The 20017-nt window shown below is 44.1% G+C and overlaps 1 protein-coding gene across 1 annotated transcript in view; it reads right to left on the minus strand.

Moving 5' to 3' along the window:
- txndc5 (thioredoxin domain containing 5) overlaps window positions 1-16572 on the minus strand; it is a 46176-nt gene extending 29604 nt beyond the window's left edge. Inside the window, exons 1-3 of the mRNA XM_085993602.1 lie at window positions 16186-16572; window positions 6817-6966; window positions 5918-6023 (exon numbers count right to left, since the gene is read on the minus strand). Coding sequence (XP_085849728.1) covers window positions 5918-6023; window positions 6817-6966; window positions 16186-16352 — 423 coding nt within the window. The 5' untranslated portion in view covers window positions 16353-16572. The remainder of the gene's footprint in view (window positions 1-5917; window positions 6024-6816; window positions 6967-16185) is intronic.
- Between the last annotated feature and the right edge of the window lie 3445 nt (window positions 16573-20017).

Raw genomic sequence — 20017 nt, forward strand, 5'->3', positions numbered from 1 at the left:
TCTTCAGGGGGAACGAGTTCGGAGCTCTCAAAAGTCACGGAGATAGCTGAGGTGGCAACACACATTTTACAAGGATGCCAAAAGTACGTTGAATCACGTCAAGGTGAATGCATGAAGAAGGCTTTTCAAGAAAGATGTTTAGGGAAGGAACCACCGTCAGCTAACGTCCAGACGGGTGAGGAGGAAGAAGAAGTCTCTCTCGCTGGCCTAACTCAGGATGAACCTGAATATTACCATGACCTGTTGAGTGACACTGAATATTATGAGGATGTGGTCTGCCCAGCTTGTGATGAAAACTCTCAAAGTGCTGAAATCCGTTGAAGCACTTAAGGTCTAAGGAACATAGAGAGTTGGTGGCGCTACAGATGGCAGCCGAGAAAGGAGCTCGGAGAGTTTCAAAAAGGCAGAAAAGAAAAAGAAGCAGAAAATAATAACTGTTTAAAATATTATTACTTCTACTACCTCAGTCCGAACACTACGAAAGGTGCTAAATTTGTAAAAAAAAAAAATCCAGGGACATTATCAAGACAGCCAGTGGGTTGTATAAGTCCGCACTGCTGGTTCAACAGGACGAAAGTACAAGCTGTTAAAAAGGCTATGGAGGAGTCACGTTACCAGGTGAACCGGCTACACCAAAAAGATGCTGTCTGGGACGAATTAATACCAGAGACTGAATTTATGAACTGTTCCCACAGAGACTGAACCTGTAAACTGTTTCCACTGAGAGTATGTTTGTAAACTGTTATATGACGTTGACTCCATCGAGAGTATATCTGTAAATTGTTATATGACGTTGACTCCATCGAGAGTATATCTGCAAACTGTTTATATAAAGTTGAAGATTGTATGTTTAACGGGATTCTGTAAGTAAAAAGCTAAAAAGGGAGGATTGTAGTGTATGTACCCGTTTACCTTTAAGGGAACTATAGAATGTAACCGTTCGCCTTTAAGAGCACTACTTTAGGTGTGGCACTATTTGTTGGCTCATGTATACTGTAATACCGATAGTGACCACACCAGTATATAAGGGTTGTGATACGTTAACTAGGGCAGATTCGCCCGAACCTCTGAATAGTAAAGACCTGTTTTATTTGTTAATCTTGGAGTCTGTGTATTATTTGCAATACAACCCACAGACTTTACAACACTTAGTGCAGAACTGAGGGAGTGCTGCACTGTCAGAGGTACTGCTTTTCAGAGGCGACGTTAAACCCGAGGCCCCGTCTGCCCCCTCAGGTGGATATAAAAGATCCCATGGCACTATTCAAAGAGGAGCAGAGGAGTTCTCCCCGGTGTCCTGGAAATATTTATCCCTCAACCAACATCACTGAAACAGATTATCCGGTCATTATCACATTGCTGTTTGTTGGACCTTGCTGTGCGCAAATTGGCTGCCGTGTTTCCTACATGACAATGGTGACTACACTTCAAAAGTACTTCATTTCTTTCTTCTGATACTGGGTATGGAGTCAATCAAAACCAAGGCTATTCAGGGACAGCATTCAGATGTGACAGGGCAAAGGATCCCACCTGCCACTCTCCATGTCACATACACCACCTTGACTGGCCTGTTGGAGGCACTGAGCACTGGTCCGAGATGGGTTTATCCGTTCCTGTACTGGTCATCCCACAATGTTCCAGCTATTAAAATGATTGGGTGGAAAATTGTGGGCTGGCAATTTCTATGTAGAGGAAAATTTGAAAGGAGAGTTACAATAAGATACCTCTTACACGATTACCTCCTAAGGTAGAGCGTAGCACTAGCGGGAATAATATGCAACACATGTACAATGACAGAGTACTCCCCATTAGAACAGATTACATTTTAAAACTGTGAACAGCTCACTTCAAATGAATGGGAGTTGACCAATACCAAATTAAAATAAAATCTTAGTAACGGCCAATTTTTTATCCCCTCTTGTTCTGAAAATGCCAACTTACACTGGGGTACGGTTCCATACCGATACCAGGGCTTAAGGGGTTAAATTATGAGGATCGGTTTTGGCTTGTATCCTAAATAACAACAGAAAATGCTGGAAAAACTCAGCAGGCCACGCAACATCCGTGGAAAGAAAATAGAGTCAACGTTTCGGGTGAACCCTTTGTCAAGAATAAAGAGGCACAGAGCCTGTGCCTCTTTAGTCTTGACAAAGGGTTCACCCGAAACGTTGACTCTATTTTCTCTTCACGGATGTTGCCTGGCCTGCTGAGTTTTTCCAGCATTTTCTGTTGTTATTTCGGATTTCCAGCATCTGCAGTATTTTGCTATCGTTGGCTTGTATCCTCTTGAGTTTAGAAGGTTGAGTGGGTGATCTAACTGAGGTGTTGAAAATGATAAAGGGATTCAATAGGGAATCCAGAACAAGAAGCCACAACCTTAGAATTAGAGCTAGGCCACTTCGGAGCAAAATCAGGAAGCACTTCTTCACTCAAGATGTAGCGGAAATCTGGAACTCGCTCCCCCAAAACTTTGGATGATAGGACAACTAAACATTTCAAGACCGAGATCGATAGATTTTTATTGGTTAAGGGTATCAAGGGATATGGAGAAAGGGCGGGTAAATGGAGTTGAGGTATCGATCTCCCATGGCAGAGCAGGCAGGCAGGAGGGGCTGAAATGCCTACTCCTGTTCCTATGTTCCTAGCAGTGTCTCACCCAAGTAGCCATTCATCACAGGTGTTTATACAGGGAACGTCAGTGAGCTATTCAGCACTGTAATCATCACCGCCAAACACAATTCTGCCCTCACCAGATGTTCGCACATTTTCTAGTCCACTGCAGTTTCTCGGGCTAATTTAAGACAACAGTACGCCAAAGCTGGACACAGCAAAATTAGTCAATGCAAAACAAAGTTCCTGCCATTCTAAACACCTCACTACTTCGGCTGTAACTATTACCGCAGTGTTCACCTACTGCTAATGTTCGAGTAATACATTTACATATTTCTCTCTCAGCTATGCAAATGACTTTCAGCACAACAACCCCTTCCTATCTATGCTCTTTAAATATAAAAGTTGCAACTTCTGAAAATAAGGAACCGATAGCTCGAGACTTGAATAGCTTTGGTGCCAGAACACTGCAATATTAAATGAAGCTCAACGTAAACTCGAGGAACAACACCTCATCCTCCGATTAGGCACTTTGCAGCCTTCCGGACTCAATATCGAGTTCAACAATTTCAGATCATAACCTCGGCCCCTATTACATTTTTACTTATATTTTTTTTCCACCCTTTTGTTTTGGGTTTTCCCTCACCCTTTCCTTTTTTTTCTCTCTCCCAGATGGCAGCTGTCTCTCATTCTGCCAGAACACTTCATACCTAATCTGAGCCGTCTTTTGTCTCCACTAGTCCTATCACCATCTCGTCTGGTTTTGAATACCTCTTAATGTCCCTTCACTTCTTTTGTTCTATCGCAGCCCTGCCTTTCGATCTATTTCATTTCCTTTCCAGTTTTGAAAAAGGGTTAGACCCGAAACGTCGACTCTAATTTCTCGCCACAGATGTTGCCTGGCCTGCTGAGTTTTTCCAGCATTTTCCGTTGTTACTGCAATATTAATGTTCAGTCAGGCTTCCTCACCCACCTCATAGTGACCCTCCAGTGTCAAGTTCAATAAAACAAACAAATGTTTCAATGCACAATATGAGGAAATCCGAATGGATTTATAGTATTTATTTTTCAAGTGCAAACTCAAGGATTATCCTTTTCCTGGTCTTTTTCAAGAGTGAATGGCTTGCAAAAACTGTTACACAAGTTGCGTTTGATTGAGCAGGTTGAGTTAATGAATGTCTGGCTGGAGGAACAAAAATGTAGCGACTAATTTGCACAATGGAGTAAAACTGTGTTGAGTGATCAATGGAGCATGGGATTTAATAATGAACTTCTAACAACATCACTTGGACCTTAGAGATCAGACCACAAAATTCAGGCCTGAATAAAAGAGTGACTATGATGTGGAAGACAAAGCTACTGTCTGATTTTAAACCCTTAAGAACTATCCAGACAGGAATAAATACTTCTATACACAAGAGTTATTCCACAGATTTCATAATGAAGAGGCCAAAATAGTGCTCACTATGTTTTTCGAAGCAGGAAGCAGGTGGAAAAGGTGCAGAGGAACAGGGAAAACAAGTTAAGGATAATCCACATCTGCTCACATTCTTGGATGCAAAACTAACGGCCCATTTGTTGATCAACCGAGTCATAAATTTATGAATTTCCTTTTTTTTTTTACGAAAACCAAACTCTCACGAGACACATGCAAGTTTTGGCTGTTCACCATAAGTTATGATTGCTGCTTTCAAAAAAATATACACCATTTCTAAATTACATTTTTCCTCTTGTAACCCTTTCCCCAATAGGCTAAGTGAAATGTTTAGAAGATTTGTCTAAATAAAAGGTTACACAGTAGTTAAAATAGGGCAAATAATTAGAAATTAGACAAAGAATTAAAATAACATTGTGGAAGACAGAATGGGGTAAAAGGGGAAATCACGCAGGCAAACATTAGATTTGCTTTTGTTTTAGGTTATTTTGAAATATTACGGAGCCAAAAACAAGCCATAACCAATTTCCACCCAAATGTGTTTGATGAAACCATAAAAGCTGATGGCTGATCCAGGGAGCCTGGAATTTCCCAGACAAGCTGGCAGCCTAAGAATGAATATGGGGGAAAAACTAGTTATTTAAAGGAAAAAGCATTTAGCCATTAATTTCTTACACATTTTGGACTGGAGTGGATTATACTCATTAGAACCTAGACCGTAATAATGATACAGGAAACTTTGTGTTATCCGGAGGCTAAGTGTCCGGCAAGCTCGAGCCACCGGCAAAAATCAGGAGCCGTTTTGTTAGGTTTTTTTTCTTCTCGTGGCTTTTTTTTCCCCAACAGTCAGGCTCTGGAAAGTCTCTCTGAAGCTGTTGCTAAGCTACAGAGACGCTTCCAAGGTACGGGCCGACTGTTTAGAAGCTGTTGCTAAGCAACAGTGTTTGTTGTCAGATACGGAGATGAAAAGCTCCGTATGCTTCAACATTAACGCTGGTTTGTCCGGCAGTTTTGAGGGAATGGCAACAGCTCGGTCCCGTCGGTGCCGGATAGCACAAAGTTTCCTGTACTCAAACTACTGTACACTATATGGAAAAAAATGTTTGCACATTTTTAAATGTGTACTATTGTAGGTAGTTGGAGGTTTTTAAAATCAGTTCTCATTATATTGCGATATTGTTATTCCCTGTGGTAGAGATAAAACTAAAAAGAGCATAATTATAGACAGTGAAAATTAAAAAGTCGGAGTATTCTAAACCTAAGCCACCGGTTCTACTTTTTAGCCGAGGAACATGGGAACAGGAGCAGGCCTTTCAGACAGTCGAGCACGCGCTCCCATTTTGTTAGCCACGGCAGTGTCACAGCGAGTTCTTCCTTCAGTACTCAGGATAAGCAACACAAAATACTCCCAATATATGTAGCACGAGAGGAAAATTAATTAAAACATCAAATAAGGTCTTCCATTCAGTGAGCTGTATTTGCACGTACTGCTTTACCCATTGGCCCACGCCTGCTGGCAGTTTCATGGACAACTTTCAGGCATTTCACTGCGGAATCACCCGACGAAACAGTTATTGTCCAAGGCACAAACACCAGCTTGCGTAATGAAAGCAGATTCTTTGCAAACAACATAGCAGGTAGTTTGATAGTCTGAAAGTGTTTTTTTTTTTAAAAAGGCACTCTCTGGAAGCGGATTACAAATGACACGCAATAGACAAAACAAACATCGGCTAGATCGTGCATTTTGTTCAGGAAGAGGAGAACAAGCTGGTAGTATGGAGGGACAGTTGCCGCTGTGATTTCTCACTGTTAACAGTCTACATTATAAAACATTCCTGAGCTTAAGAGTTAAGTGACTTCCTAAAGACTTACAGCAGGTTCAGCATTCACAGTCTCAAGCATCCAGGTCTCCAGTGACTGGAAGTCTCGTGGTCCCTGATACTTCACTGCTTCCTGGTCGGGTCTGAAAAACTTCAATCTAAAGGAGAACCAGAAAAGCCACTTTAAAATAAAAATTAAACAGAATAGCAAACTCATTATATATCCAACGCTAGCTTCAAAATGCTGTTTGGTAAGAAATGAAATGAAGATTTTCTGCACAAAGCATCTAATCTAATTGGAAGGAAAAATTGCTGGATATGTCACAATGACCAAGTAATCTTTCAAAATTTAGAGGGGGGTGGTGGGGGTGTCAGGGAAAGAGGTGGGGATGATAGGCTGAGTGTTTGTGGACTTTTGTGTTTTAAATGCACAGTTCATCGTTTAAAGTTAAGACCGCAGTAATGAAGCTGCACCTTACATCATAGAAGCTTTATTACTGTGATAAAAGTATGTTTCCACATCACAGTGTGTGTCATCTCCCTGGATCTGCAGACAGTACAAAGGATAAATATTTGCAGAAGATACTGCACCAATGTACCTGGCAGCACACTGCATCAGTTCTATCATTTGGTTTTATTAGTTCTGCGAATTTGTCAGCATGGTTGCAGAGAACAATTTCAGACCAGGAATAAAGTTTTGTAACGACAGACTTAATATAAACCAGCATTCACTATGACAAAACTAAAACCCCAGACTCTCCCCGCCAAATCAAAGCCAAGGTCCAAACTGAATAAATCTTGTATGTTGCTGACAGTTTACATCTTCAGAGAGCAGACTACCTGCAAGCACCTTGATAATGTCTTGGCATAGGTAACTCACCCCTCCCGTACCTGCATGATGTTTAAAAACGTTTTCAATGAAAGGTCCCCAACCCAAAACTCCCTACTTACGTAGGATATCCACGGACTCCGTGATCTGAACAGGTCTGTGTATCTTTGGTGCAGTCAACTTTAGCTACGTTTGCTGGAGGTTTATCCATGTTGTTGTACTTGTCCCCTAGTTCATTCCACGTTGACTGAAGTCTCTGACAATGCCCACACCTATTAGAGTACACAGCACAGTCAGTAAAATTGTAGGATGAATGGGTTAATACTGAATTTTTTTTAAAGTCTAAAACTTGTGCTGTGCATGGGCTTTTCTGATGCATGTCATTCTCACGCACTTCACTCGTTATCGAACAGAACTGCTGAAAGATGCCTTAATGGTCTTCAGCTTTACAGCCGGGATGTTGTCGCAACCCAGACTCTTTGCTGTGTCCAGTGCACTCAGCCGTTACTTGATGATATGAGAAGGGAATCGAATTGGCTGAAGACTGGCTTCTGTGATGGTGGGGTCCTCAGGAGGAGGCTGGGATGCACATCTACTCAGCACTTCTGCACTCAGGTCCTGAGCTCCGCCATCATTCAGGATGTGGATGTTTATAGAACCTCCTCCTCAAGTTAGTTGTTTAATTGCCCACAACCATTCACGACTGGATGTGGCAGGGCTGTGGAGCTTTAATTTGATCAGTGTGGTATCGCTTAGCCCTGTCTATAGCATGCTGCTTCCACTGTTTAGCATGCATGCAAGTACGGTGTTGTAGCTTCCCCAGGTTGGAACCTCACCTTTAGGTACGCCTAGTGCTGTTCCTGGCATGCTTTTCTGCACTACCCACTGAACCAGGGTTGGTCCCCTGGTTTGATGATGATGGAGGAGTGAGGGATATGCTGGTCTTTGAGGTTACAGATTGTGGCGGAATACAATTCTGCTGCTGCTGATGGCCCACAGCACCTCATGGGTGCCCAGATTTGAGCTGCTAGATCTGTTCTGAATCTATCCCACTTAGCACAGTGGTAGTGCCACACAACATGATGGACGGTGTCCTCGGTGCAAAGACGGAACTTGATCTTCACAAGGACTGTGTGGTGGTGACACCTACCAATATTGTCATGGGCAGACGCATCTGCAACAGGTAGATTGGTGAGGATGTTTAAGTAGGTTATTTCTTCGTATTAGTTCTCTCACCACCTGCGGCAAGCCTAGTCTGACAGGGATGTCCTTCAGGACTCGGCCAGCTCGGTCAGTGGTGGTGCTACCGAGCCACTCTTGGTGATGGACATTGAAGTCCCCCACCCAGAGTACATTCAGTGCCCTTGCTACCCTCAGTGCTTCCTCCAAGTGGTGTTCAACATGGAGGAGTACTGGTTCATCAGCTGAGGGAGGGTGGTAGGTGGTAATCAGCAGGAGGTTTCCTTGCCCATGTTTGACCTGCAGCCGTGAGACTTCAGGTGATCCAGTGTCAATGTTGAGGACTCCCAGTCCCAGGACCACTCCACCCGACTGTATACCACTGTTCCCCCGCCTTTGGTGGGTCTGTCCTGCCGGTGGGACAGTACATACACAGGCAGACCTGTTTGGCCTACATCCTAGGGTTCTAAAAGAGGTAGCTGCAGAGATAGTCGATGCATTGGTTGTGATCTTGCAAAATTTCCTAGATACTGGAACGGTCCCAGTAGATTGGAAGGTAGCAAATGTAACACCGCTATTCAAGAAACCTATGTAGTGAAATAGAGGAAAGTGAAAGGCAGACAGAAATAAATGGTAAAAGGGTGAGGAACAAAAAACAAAGGGCCAAACTAATTCATAAAAAATGTGAGCATAAAAAAAGCCTGAGGGTTTTATACCTTAATGCGAGAAGCATCAGGAACAAGGTAGATGAATTAGCTGTGGAAATAGAGGTTAATAATTATGATCTAATTGGGATTACGGAAACATGGTTGCAGGGTGAGCAGGGCTGGGAGCTTAACATACAGGGGTATTCAGTATTTAGGAAGGATCGACAAAAAAGAAAGGGAGGAGGGGTAGCATTGCTAGTAAGAGGGGATAAATGCAATTGAAAAGAAGGATATTAACTCAGTTAATACAGAATCTATATGGGTGGAGCTAAGAAATAGCGAGGGGCGAAAAACATTAATAGGAGTGGTATATAGGCCTCCAAATAGTAAAATAGAGGTTAGGGAGGGCATCACGAGGGAAATTAGAGAAGCGTGCAATAAGAGCACAGCTGTCATCATAGGTGACTTTAACTTACATATAGATTGGACTAGCCTAATCAGTAAAAATAATGAGGAGGAGGAATTCCTTGAGTGTTTAAGGGATGGTTATCTGGATCAATATGTCGAGGAACCAACTCGGGAACAGGCTATATTGGACTGGGTACTGTGCAATGAGAAGGGACTAATCAGTAATCTTGTTGTACGGGGACCCTTGGGTCAGAGCGATCATAACATGATCGATTTCTCACTCGAAATGGAGAGCGAAGAAATTGACTCAGAGACTAAGGTCCTGAATTTAAACAAGGGGAATTATGATGCCATGAGACGGGAACTGAGTAGGTCTGATTGGACAACGTTCCTGGGAGGACTGGAGGTAGATAAACAATGGCAAACATTTAAAGATAGAATGACAAAATTGCAAAAATTGTTTATACCAATCTGGCATAAAAGGAAATCTAAAAAGGTGACTCAACCGTGGATAACAGGGGAAATTAGAGACAGCATAAAATCCAAAGATAGGGCGTATAAAATAGCCAAAAAAAGCGCCAGAGCGGAAGATTGGGAACAGTTTAAGATAGAGCAAAGGAGGGCAAAGGGCATGATCAAGAGGGGCAAAATAGCTTACGAAAACAAGCTGGCGGAAAATATAAAAACTAACTCCAAAAGCTTTTATAAATATATCAAAAGGAAAAGACTGGTGAAAACCAAAGTTGGTCCATTGCAGTCAGATACGGGGGAATATATAATGGGAAATAAGGAAATGGCAGATCAACTAAATGCATACTTTGGGTCAGTCTTTACGAAGGAAGACACAAAAAACCTCCCTGGGATATCGGGAAAAATAGGGACATTGGCAAAGGAGGAACTGACGCAAATCAATATCTCTAAGGATATGGTGTTAAGGAAGCTAAAGGGATTGAAGGTGGACAAATCCCCAGGGCCTGATAACATGCATCCTAGGGTACTGAAGGAGGTGGCCCTAGAGATAGCGGATGCACTAAGGATGATTTTTCAGAATTCATTAGACTTGGGAACAGTGCCGATGGATTGGAGGGTAGCTAACGTTACCCCACTATTCAAAAAGGGGGGTAGGGAAAAAGCAGGTAATTACAGACCTGTAAGCCTTACATCAGTTGTGGGCAAAATGCTGGAGTCCATCATTAAGGATGAAATAGCGGAGCACTTAGCAAATGGGGACAGGATAGGACAGAGTCAACATGGATTTACAAAGGGTAAATCGTGCTTGACTAATCTATTGGAATTTTTTGAGGGAGTAACTGGTAGAATAGATGGGGGAGAGCCAGTAGATGTGGTGTACCTGGACTTCCAAAAGGCCTTCGATAAGGTCCCACATAAAAGATTAGCATGGAAAATTGAGGCTCATGGGATAAAGGGGAAAGTTTTGGCGTGGATAGGGAACTGGCTGTCAGATAGAAAACAGAGAGTTGGAATAAACAGCTCATTTTCTGAATGGCAGGCAGTAACAAGTGGGGTACCACAGGGATCTGTCCTGGGCCCCCAGCTGTTCACAATTTACATTAATGACCTGGATCAGGGAGTCGGATGCAGCATTTCCAAATTTGCAGACGACACTAAACTAGGAGGGGGGGTGGGCTCAGAGGAAGAGACCAGGAAGCTCCAGAGCGATTTGGACAGACTGGGCGATTGGGCGGATAAATGGCAGATGCACTATAATGTGGACAAGTGCGAAGTTATCCACCTTGGGTGCAGGAACGGGAGGGCAAATTATTATTTAAATGGCAATAGATTGGGAGAGGGGGAAGTACAGAGAGACCTGGGTGTTCTTGTACACCAGTCACTGAAGGCGAGCATGCAGGTGCAACAGGCGGTCAAGAAGGCAAACGGTATGCTGGCCTTCATAGCAAAAGGGTTAGAATACAGGAACAGGGATACCTTGCTGCAGCTGTACAGGGCACTGGTGAGACCACACCTCGAGTACTGTGTACAGTTTTGGTCGCCTCATCTGAGGAAGGATGTTCTTGCCATGGAGGGGGTGCAGCGGCGATTCACCAGGCTGATACCAGGAATGGCGGGAATGACCTATGAGGAGAGACTATGTAGTTTAGGGATGTACACACTGGAGTTTAGAAGATTGAGAGGGGACCTCATAGAAGTGTATAAAATTCTGACAGGTCTAGACAGACTGGATGCAGAAGGAATGTTTCCCTTGGCGGGTGAGAACAGAACTAGAGGACATAATTTAAGGATAAGGGCTAAACCATTTAGGACAGAGATGAGGGGGAATTTCTTCACTCAGAGAGTGGTGAACCTGTGGAACTCATTGCCACAGAGGGCAGTGTACGCCAGCTCATTAAATATATTTAAGAGGGAATTAGATATATTTCTACGGGCAAAAGGGGTTAAGGGTTACGGAGAGAAGGCGGGGACGGGATACTGAATTAAAGGATCAGCCATGATCTCATCGAATGGCGGAGCAGGCACGAAGGGCCGAATGGCCTACTCCTGCTCCTATCTTCTATGTATCTATGTATAAAGGAGGGAGAGAGAAAACAGGGAACTACAGGCCAGTTAGCCTGACATCAGTCATCAGGAAAATGCTAGAATCCATTATTAAGGAAGTGGTAACAGAGTCAACATGGTTTTATAAAAGAGAAATCATGTTTGACAAATCTATTAGAGATTTTTGAGGATGTAACTAGCAGGATAGATAAAGGGGAACCAGTGGATGTAGTGTATTTGGATTTTCAAAAGGCATTTGATAAGGTGTCACACAAAAGATTGTTGCACAAAATAAGGGCTCATGGGGATGGGGATAATATATTAACATGGATAGAGGATTGGTTAACGGACAGAAAACAGAGAGCAGGGATAAACGGGTAATTTTCAGGTTGGCAGGCTGTAACTAGTGGGGTGCCACAAAGATCAGTGCTGAGGCCTCAGCTATTTACAATCTATATTAATGACTTAGATGAAGGGACCAAGTTTAATGTATTCAAATTTGCTGATGATGCAAAGCTAGGTGGAAAGAAAGCTGTGAGGAGAACACAAAGAGCCTGCAAAGGGATATAGACAGGTTACGTGAGTGGGCAAGGAGGTGACAGATGGGGAAATGTGAGGTTATTCACTTTGGTAAGAAGAATATAAAAAACAAAATACTTTTTAAATGGTGCGAAACGATTAAATGTTAGTGTTCAGAGGGATTTGCGTGTCCTTGTACACAAAACACACAAAGTTAACATGCAGGTACAGCAATTAGGAAAGCAAATGGTATGTTGGCCTTTATTGCAAGGGGGTTGGAGAACAAGAGTAAGGAAGTCTTGCTGCATTTGTACAGGGCCTTGGTGAGACCACACCTGGAGAACTGTGCACAGTTTTGATCTCTGTATCCAAGGAAGGATATACTTGCCTTAGAGGTGGCGCAACAAAGGTTCACTAGATTGATCCCTGAGATGAGAGGGTTGTCCTAGGATGAGAGATTGTGTAGAATGGGCCTATACTCTCTAGAGTTTAGAAGAATGAGAGGTGAACTCACTGAAACATATGATTCTGAGAGACTGTTTCCCCTAGCTGGAGAGTCTAGAACTAGGGGACACCGTGTCAGGCATTTAGGACTGAGATGAGGAGAAATTTCTTCACTCGGGGGGGTTGTGATTCTTTGTAATTCTCTACCCAGAGAGCTGTGGATATTCAGTCGTTGAGTATATTCAAGGCCGAGATCGATAGATTTTTGGACACTAAGGGAATCAAGGGATTTGGGGATCGGGCGGGAAAGCGGAGTTGAGGCCGCGGATCAGCCATGATCCTATTGAATGGCGGCGCAGGCTCGAGGGGCCGTATGCAATGTTCCCTCAAATTTCTTTTTGGGTGGCGCGGCCCCTTTAACAGGCCGCACGGCCCATTCAAAATTCTGCGCAGGCGCGGTTTTCTACTTAAAAGCCGGTTCACCTCCAGAGAGCCGAGAGGCTGTGCAGCTTAAAGGGAAGATTGGCCGTATGGCCTACTCCTGCTCTTAATTCTTATGGTGCGTGGGATTACATAGAAACATAGAAGATAGGAGCAGGAGTAAGCCACTCGGCCCCTCGAGCCTGCTCCGCCATTCAATGCGATCATGGCTGATCATCCAAATTCAGTACCCAGTCCCTGCTTTCTCCCCATATCCCTTGATCCCTTTAGCCTTAAGCATACCCCTTGATCCCTTTAGCCTTATGGTTGCAGCTGCCCCATGGTGAAACCTCAGCACGATGGCTGTAATTGCTAAGTCAGCGCACAAAGGATCACAGGCACAAGCTAGTGCCTTACCGCTCCATGTGTTGCATGTTAGGGCTTCAGTGCACTCATCCACAATGTAAATGTACTGATTTAAAGTTGGCACATCTTCCCCCATACAATGCAGCTTTACACAAAGGCACAGGCGGGCTGTAAAACACAGTGGGGGTCATTTTAACTTGGTGCGGTCGTGTAAAACAAGCGATAGCGAATCAGCAGCCCGTTTTCCATCTCTCTCCATTGTTATTTTGAATCGAGAGAGGTGTAAAATGGGCTGCCAATTCACTATCACCCATTTTACACTATCACGCAAAGTTAAAATTACCCCCCCCCCCCCCCCCCCGTGAAGCAAGCCAACAACTTTTACTGAAACATACTATCAAGTTAATCACATGCACTCTATCTACTTAACAAGATACTCATTCTATCACAACCAGGTGCACACACAGGAAGTAGACAAGAAGGATCTAGTGTAACAAAAAGAGACATCTGCTATTTCAAATACTACTTTATTCTTTCTTCTCATTTGCTCCCAGCAATATTGAGAAAGCAGCAGACTACTGGTCAGTTTATCTCCTACAGATCCCAGTGGGGATGTCCTCAGTGATACAAAATGCAAGAAGCAACACAGCTCAGTCTTTGAGATTCAATCAGCAGCAATTATTATGTAAAAGTAGAAAAGCCTAAAGGAGGCAACATTAAATTATAGTTTGAAGAGGGTGGGCCCGATTTGTTTTTACTTCCTAATGTATGGCAGCAAAGCAAAAAGGTATCACTGCAAACGATAGATCGCAATCACAACTTACTAACAATAGGTTGTGTGTGTCCATTAACATATGTATCTAAGGTTCCTCTTGGCTTTCTGATTTATTCGTGCTTGCTTGCACATGGTAATAAATATCAAATATGTAGCAAAGACCAATCAGATCCCAGAACCTTAAGAATATGACCGTCAAGGTCTTATTGCCAGGCTTGCCTCCTCTGTTGACTTTCTTTTCCTATAGGCAAGTGCATCACTTTCAAACTAACAGTTCAGAACTTGACCCTGCACCTACTCTCCCGACCCTACCCAATTCTTCAGCCCCTCACTTTCATTTTGACCCAACTCTGCAGCTTCTCCCCTCCCCCCCTCAAATTGTACACAGTCCAGATTATATAAAGCTAAGAGTAAACTCAGTCAGAAAGTTGAATGTGAGGAGGTCACCTGAAGGGGAAATTATTACTCCAACTCAGACTTAATGTTCCGCATACACTGGGGATCAGATGTGCCGCACAACAGACATTTATTAAGTAATAGATAGGAACTGCATTTCTGACAACAGTCTTTCAAGAGAATAAAAATCTGTTGCAAGATTTTATTGCACATGGTTGAACATTTCCTGTGATATACAATACTTGTAGACATGTTGCATCCACATACACGTGAACTCTCAAGTCAGCCTGTTTAAGAGTCATTTGCTCTTTGATAGTACAGCAGTTATTTTGCCTGTACTACAATACACAAAAGGTTATCGACATTCATAGCTCAACAATCTCTATCAGTTTCCGATTTAAATTCAAACAAACCACAGGTCGGGGAGCAGATTTATGCACAAACTGGTCTGGTTATCAACTGAATTGTAAACAGTAATGTGAAGTCATACCAGACCAGTTGGTACAGTAGAACTGGGGTATAAATCTGCTCCAGGAACCTGTGCTTCATTTGAAATTAAATTGGAAACTATTAAAGTAGGGGGGCAGCACAGCTACCCAGTGCATGTTACCCTTCAACGGGTGCCACTGAAACTTAGAATTGGAAACAGTTGACAGAATGGTCTGCTGTTTTCAATCATTAGGAATTAAATGGAAGGCCATGTTAGGGTTGTTGTAAAAAAAAAACTTTTGAAAGTAAAGTTTAAAAAGCAGGATGCATACCACTAGTGGTGCAAAACCACTTTTTCAAATTATTCTTGCCACCAACTTCAGATTTCTTCAAAATCGGCAGTGTTCACCTATGTGTCTGTCGTTGATACAGCCCAAAAGAAATGGGTGTCAAAATAATTTATACATAATATATTTAAACTATTAAAAAAAAATGTTGCAGTCAATTTTCAGTGAGATCAGTAGCTGTGGCCATTAGTTTCTTCCAATGTAGGATAGGGTCTGCTGTGATTGTAGCTCTCATAAGTTGGAGGTGAAGGAAGAAGCTGGGGTTTTGAGTCGTGAGGCGCCTGCCTCATTGCAAGGAGCTCTCCTCAGCTCACATCCACCAAAAACTCAGAAACAAGGAAGTGTTGGGGGGTTGGGGGGGGGAACAGAAACAGTCTGGTTCCAGGGATGCAAGTGTAACATCAGGTTACCTAGGAGATTGTGGGGGGGGGGGGGGAGAAAGAGTTATACCATTGCATCCCAGTTGCTACTGTAACCACCTCACTGAGCGTGCACTGTAAAGACTTTAAATAATGGGAAGTGGTCATCGTTTAAAATCCTATTACAATCGTTACAAAAAGCACCTCGCCCAAAATACAAACGGATCATTAGGGGTTTTTCTTTGGGTAATAGAACATGTTACGTAATTTGATCCTCCGTCCTTTTTTTCTCCCTGCCACGTAGACAGCTCTCGGTTTGGAGCTAGGGATGAACTTAAACAGAGACAGACTCTCAACACAGTAAAGGACACTGCAAACTGGCAGGCAACACCAAAACTTCCAGCAGTGGACTGGCTCTGCCCCCCTTCCCCATTCCTAGTGATGGGTCCTCCCTCCCTTATTTATCCCTGTAGAAATTGCGCTCAGAATTTTCTCCAAACGGGAACCGACCACTTTTGACAATCCTCCTTTGTGTTTTTACAAGTATTTTATCATCACCCAAGTAAGTGGTGGTGGTGGGGTGGGGGAAGCGACAAAGTTTGTTTGCAAAATTCCAAAACAGATCCTGATTATAATTTTTAAAAATGATTAACAAAAAGAAGAAAAACAAAAAGGTGAGCAACTTTACCAAGGAGCAAAGAACATGATGAAGTGAGGAGCAGTTTGCACGGCGTGGCTGAAGAGCTCGGCGTTGTAGAGGTGCTGACTGTGCTGGTCCTCACTCTCCTGGTCCTGCACAGAGAGGCGAAGGCTGCCCAGCAGCACAGAGAGCAGCAGAGGGCTGAAGATGGCCATCCCTCACTCAATCTAAATGCACATGCAAAAAAAAAAAAAAATAATAATAATGCAGGGAGATAAATCACAAGCCAGCCTCTGTGTGTGTGTGCCTCTCTCTCTGTTTGAAAAAGCCTACGTGGTCTCCACTCTACAGCAGCCGCAAATTGAACCAAGAGCTCGAAACTCGAGAGGGAAAAGCCGGCCTGCTTTACCACAGCTTCACGCCAGTTCACAGGGTAAATCAGCACACACACACATTTGCAACCTCCCACCTTGTCAATCAAAAAACCCTCCTCTTTCGAGTGGGTGGAGCTGGGTCTGGCTCTCGCTAGCTGTAGCTCTTTGTTAGCAACTGTGTGCTTGTAGCAAGGTGACTGCAACCACCCCCCAAAAAAAACGTCAGGCAACCTATGCTGCATTTAGGCAGTGTCTGAATGAAGCCTTAACTCCAATGTTGCTTGGCGTTCAGATAAAAATAGATTTAAATGTTAATTATGCAAGGGTAGATATAGAAGATGTTTCCACTTGTGGGGGAGTTCAAAACTAGTGGTCCTAAATATAAGGCAGTCACGAATAAATCCAATATGGAATTTACAAGAACCTTCTTTACCCAGAGAGTGGTTAGAATGTGGAACTCGCTACCACAAGGAATAGTTGATGTGAATAGCACGGATGCATTTAAGGGGAAGCTAGATAAACACATGAGGGAGAAGTGAATAGAAAGATATGCAGATAGGGTGAAATAAAGAGGGTGGGAGGAGGCTCGTGTGGAGCATGAACACCGGCACGGGACCTGTTGGGCTGAATGTTTCTGTGCTATAAATTCTATATAATTCTATGTTAATTTGATCTTATCTATATAATATCAGAGGAAATGACATTAAATAGCTGCTGTTCTTAAATGAACTAAGATAGTGTAGGAATCAACGGATTCCTATCTAAATCACTGAGGTCGAGTCAGTTCAGTAAATTAACCGAATTTAATTAAACTGGTAAACAAAAACATGCAGGAGCAACAGCAAACAGGTCTATACAGTAGCTTGTTCCAGGAGGTCTGAACTCAGAACCTCCCACCTCTGACGTCATGACTGTAGTGTATGTACCTTTAAGGGGAGAACTACTTTTTACAGCTCCTGTATACTGTAGTACCAGCAGTGACCACACCTGTATATAACCCTGAGTAGGGATCTGTATGGTTAGTTTTGGAGTAACCCTCATCCAGTAAACACCTGTTGATTGTTCCGTGCAGTCTCTTGTCAAATTATTGAAGGGCACACAACATCAAGATACACGGATCCAACATTGGCGACGAGAAGATTCGAACCTACCTGCAACTCTGCAGAAGAAGGCCGAGTCCAGAAGCACGGGCGTCGACCATCCAACGGAGACTCCAGCGAAACGGACTGGCAACAGGTACGGCGCAGACCCTTCCCGCACAGATGCGGCTAGTGCCGACCGATGGCACAGAAAAAGGCCGAGCAGCGTCGACGGGAGAAGAGAGAGGGTAGAGTGCACAGGGCGCAGCCGGTGTTCAGGACCGAGCGGCGTCGACGCGAGAAGAGAGAGAGGGTAGAGCGCACAGGGCGCAGCCGGTGTTCAGGACCGAGCGGCGTCGACGGGAAAAGAGAGAGGGTAGAGCGCACAGGGCGCAGCCGCTGTTCAGGATCGAGCGGCGTCAACGAGAGAGAGAGGCACGCAGGAAAACGCGCAGAGCGCAGCCGGTGTTCAGGGGCCGAGCAGCGTCAGCGGGGAAGAAAGGATTGCGCGGGAGACGCCATTTTGAGCCGCAGCGGAGAAGAAGGGAGAGCGCGGGAGACGTCATTTTGAGCCAGTCTAACCACACCTAAGGATGCCGAAGAGTGGCAGTGTCACAGCGTTCGACAATGATGTCGAAGATTGGACGACATATGTCGAACGCATAGAAGTGTACTGCAAGGCGAATGAAGTGCCAGATGACAGGAAAGCGCTGGTATTGTTGAATTCAATGGGTGCAAAAACGTATGGCTTACTGCGAAACCTAGTAACCCCAGAGAAGCCAGTGGAAAAGGACTTTGAAAACATAGTGTCAATCCTACAGGACCACTTAGACCCCACACCGCTGCTGATAGCGGAATGATTTAAGTTTCACAAAAGGAACCAGCATAAAGATGAAAGTAATGCTGAGTTTTTAACGGAACTGCGCAAGCTATCGAAACACTGCCAGTTTGGAACGGGACTAGCAGATACTTTAAGGACCAAGTGTGCAGACAGTGTGGAAAAGTAGGACACATAGCAAGAGTCTGCAGGTCGGAAAAGAAAACCAGCAGCAAGAAATCCCCACAGGAGAAGTACAAGAAGGTACATAAGGTGACGGAGAGTAGTGCAGACGAACAGAAAAGTGATACAGACTCTGGAAGCAAGGAGCTGGGTTGTCTGAAACTACATAATGTGATCAAAATGGAGGATCACCAAACTATCTGGGTCACGCTCAAGATAGCCGGAGTCCAAGTGAAAATGGAATTGGACACAGGATCAGCCCTAACAGTCATAAACCGAAGGGACTACAAGCGGCTATTCTCACATATACCCTTGAGAGATACAGAGATTGTCTTGAAGACGTACACGGGGCAAAAAGTCTACCCCAAAGGAAAAATAAGGGTGAACGTTATATATAACGGCAAGGAAACACCAAAAATGGACCTATATGTATTGCCAGATGGAGGACCACCACTACTAGGACGTGAATGGATCCGGAAGATACAGCTAGATTGGCATTCCATACAAGCACTGACTGTAGATGCCAAAAAGGATGACGACGTCACACCTGGACGACTGTCAAAAATGCTAACTGACGCACAAGAAGTGTTCCAGCAGGGACTCGGAACACTAAAAGGCATAACAGCGACGATCAAAATAGAGGAAAATGCAAGCCCAAAGTTTTTTAAGGCCAGACCGGTACCTTATGCGATCCGCCCAGCCGTCGAAGCAGAGCTGGAAGGTTTGGAACGTTCAGGAGTACTGTCCAAAGTGGACTGGAGCGAGTGGGCTACACCCATCATTCCTGTAATGAAGAGGTCGTTGAGTAATACGCCTGGGGAACCAAAGAAGGTTCGCATCTGTGGGGACTTTAAGGTGACAGTGAACCCAGTTCTTCACACTGTACAATATCCGCTTCCGCGGATTGAAGATATTTTCGCCTCGCTATCTGGAGGGAAACGCTTCACTAAGATTGATCTGGCCCAGGCGTACCTGCAAATGGAGGTAGAAGAAGCCTCGAAACAGTACCTCACGATCAACATTCATAAAGGTCTCTACCAATACAACCGGCTGGTGTTCGGGGTAGCATCAGCTCCGGCTATTTGGCAAAGGGCAATGGATCAAGTCCTGCAAGGGATTCCAGGGACCCAGTGTTATTTGGACGACATCCTGGTCACGGGCGAAAATGACAGTGATCACCTCGCCAACCTGGAGCAGGTGCTCACTAGATTGAAGGAATATGGGCTCCGAGCTAATCGCCACAAATGCGAGTTTTTCCAGAAGCAGATCTCGTATTGTGGCCACGTTATTGATGAAGAGGGGTTACATAAGTCCCCTGAAAAGATTGAGGCAGTAGTCAAGGTTCCAGCACCGGAAAATGTGTCACAACTGAGGTCGTTCCTCGGGCTGGTGAACTACTACCATAAGTTCTTGCCGAATTTGTCTAC

Source organism: Somniosus microcephalus, chromosome 7, assembly GCF_052327205.1.
Source record: "Somniosus microcephalus isolate GS21.2 chromosome 7, FLI_Smic_1.0, whole genome shotgun sequence".
Lineage (NCBI taxonomy): Eukaryota > Metazoa > Chordata > Chondrichthyes > Squaliformes > Somniosidae > Somniosus > Somniosus microcephalus.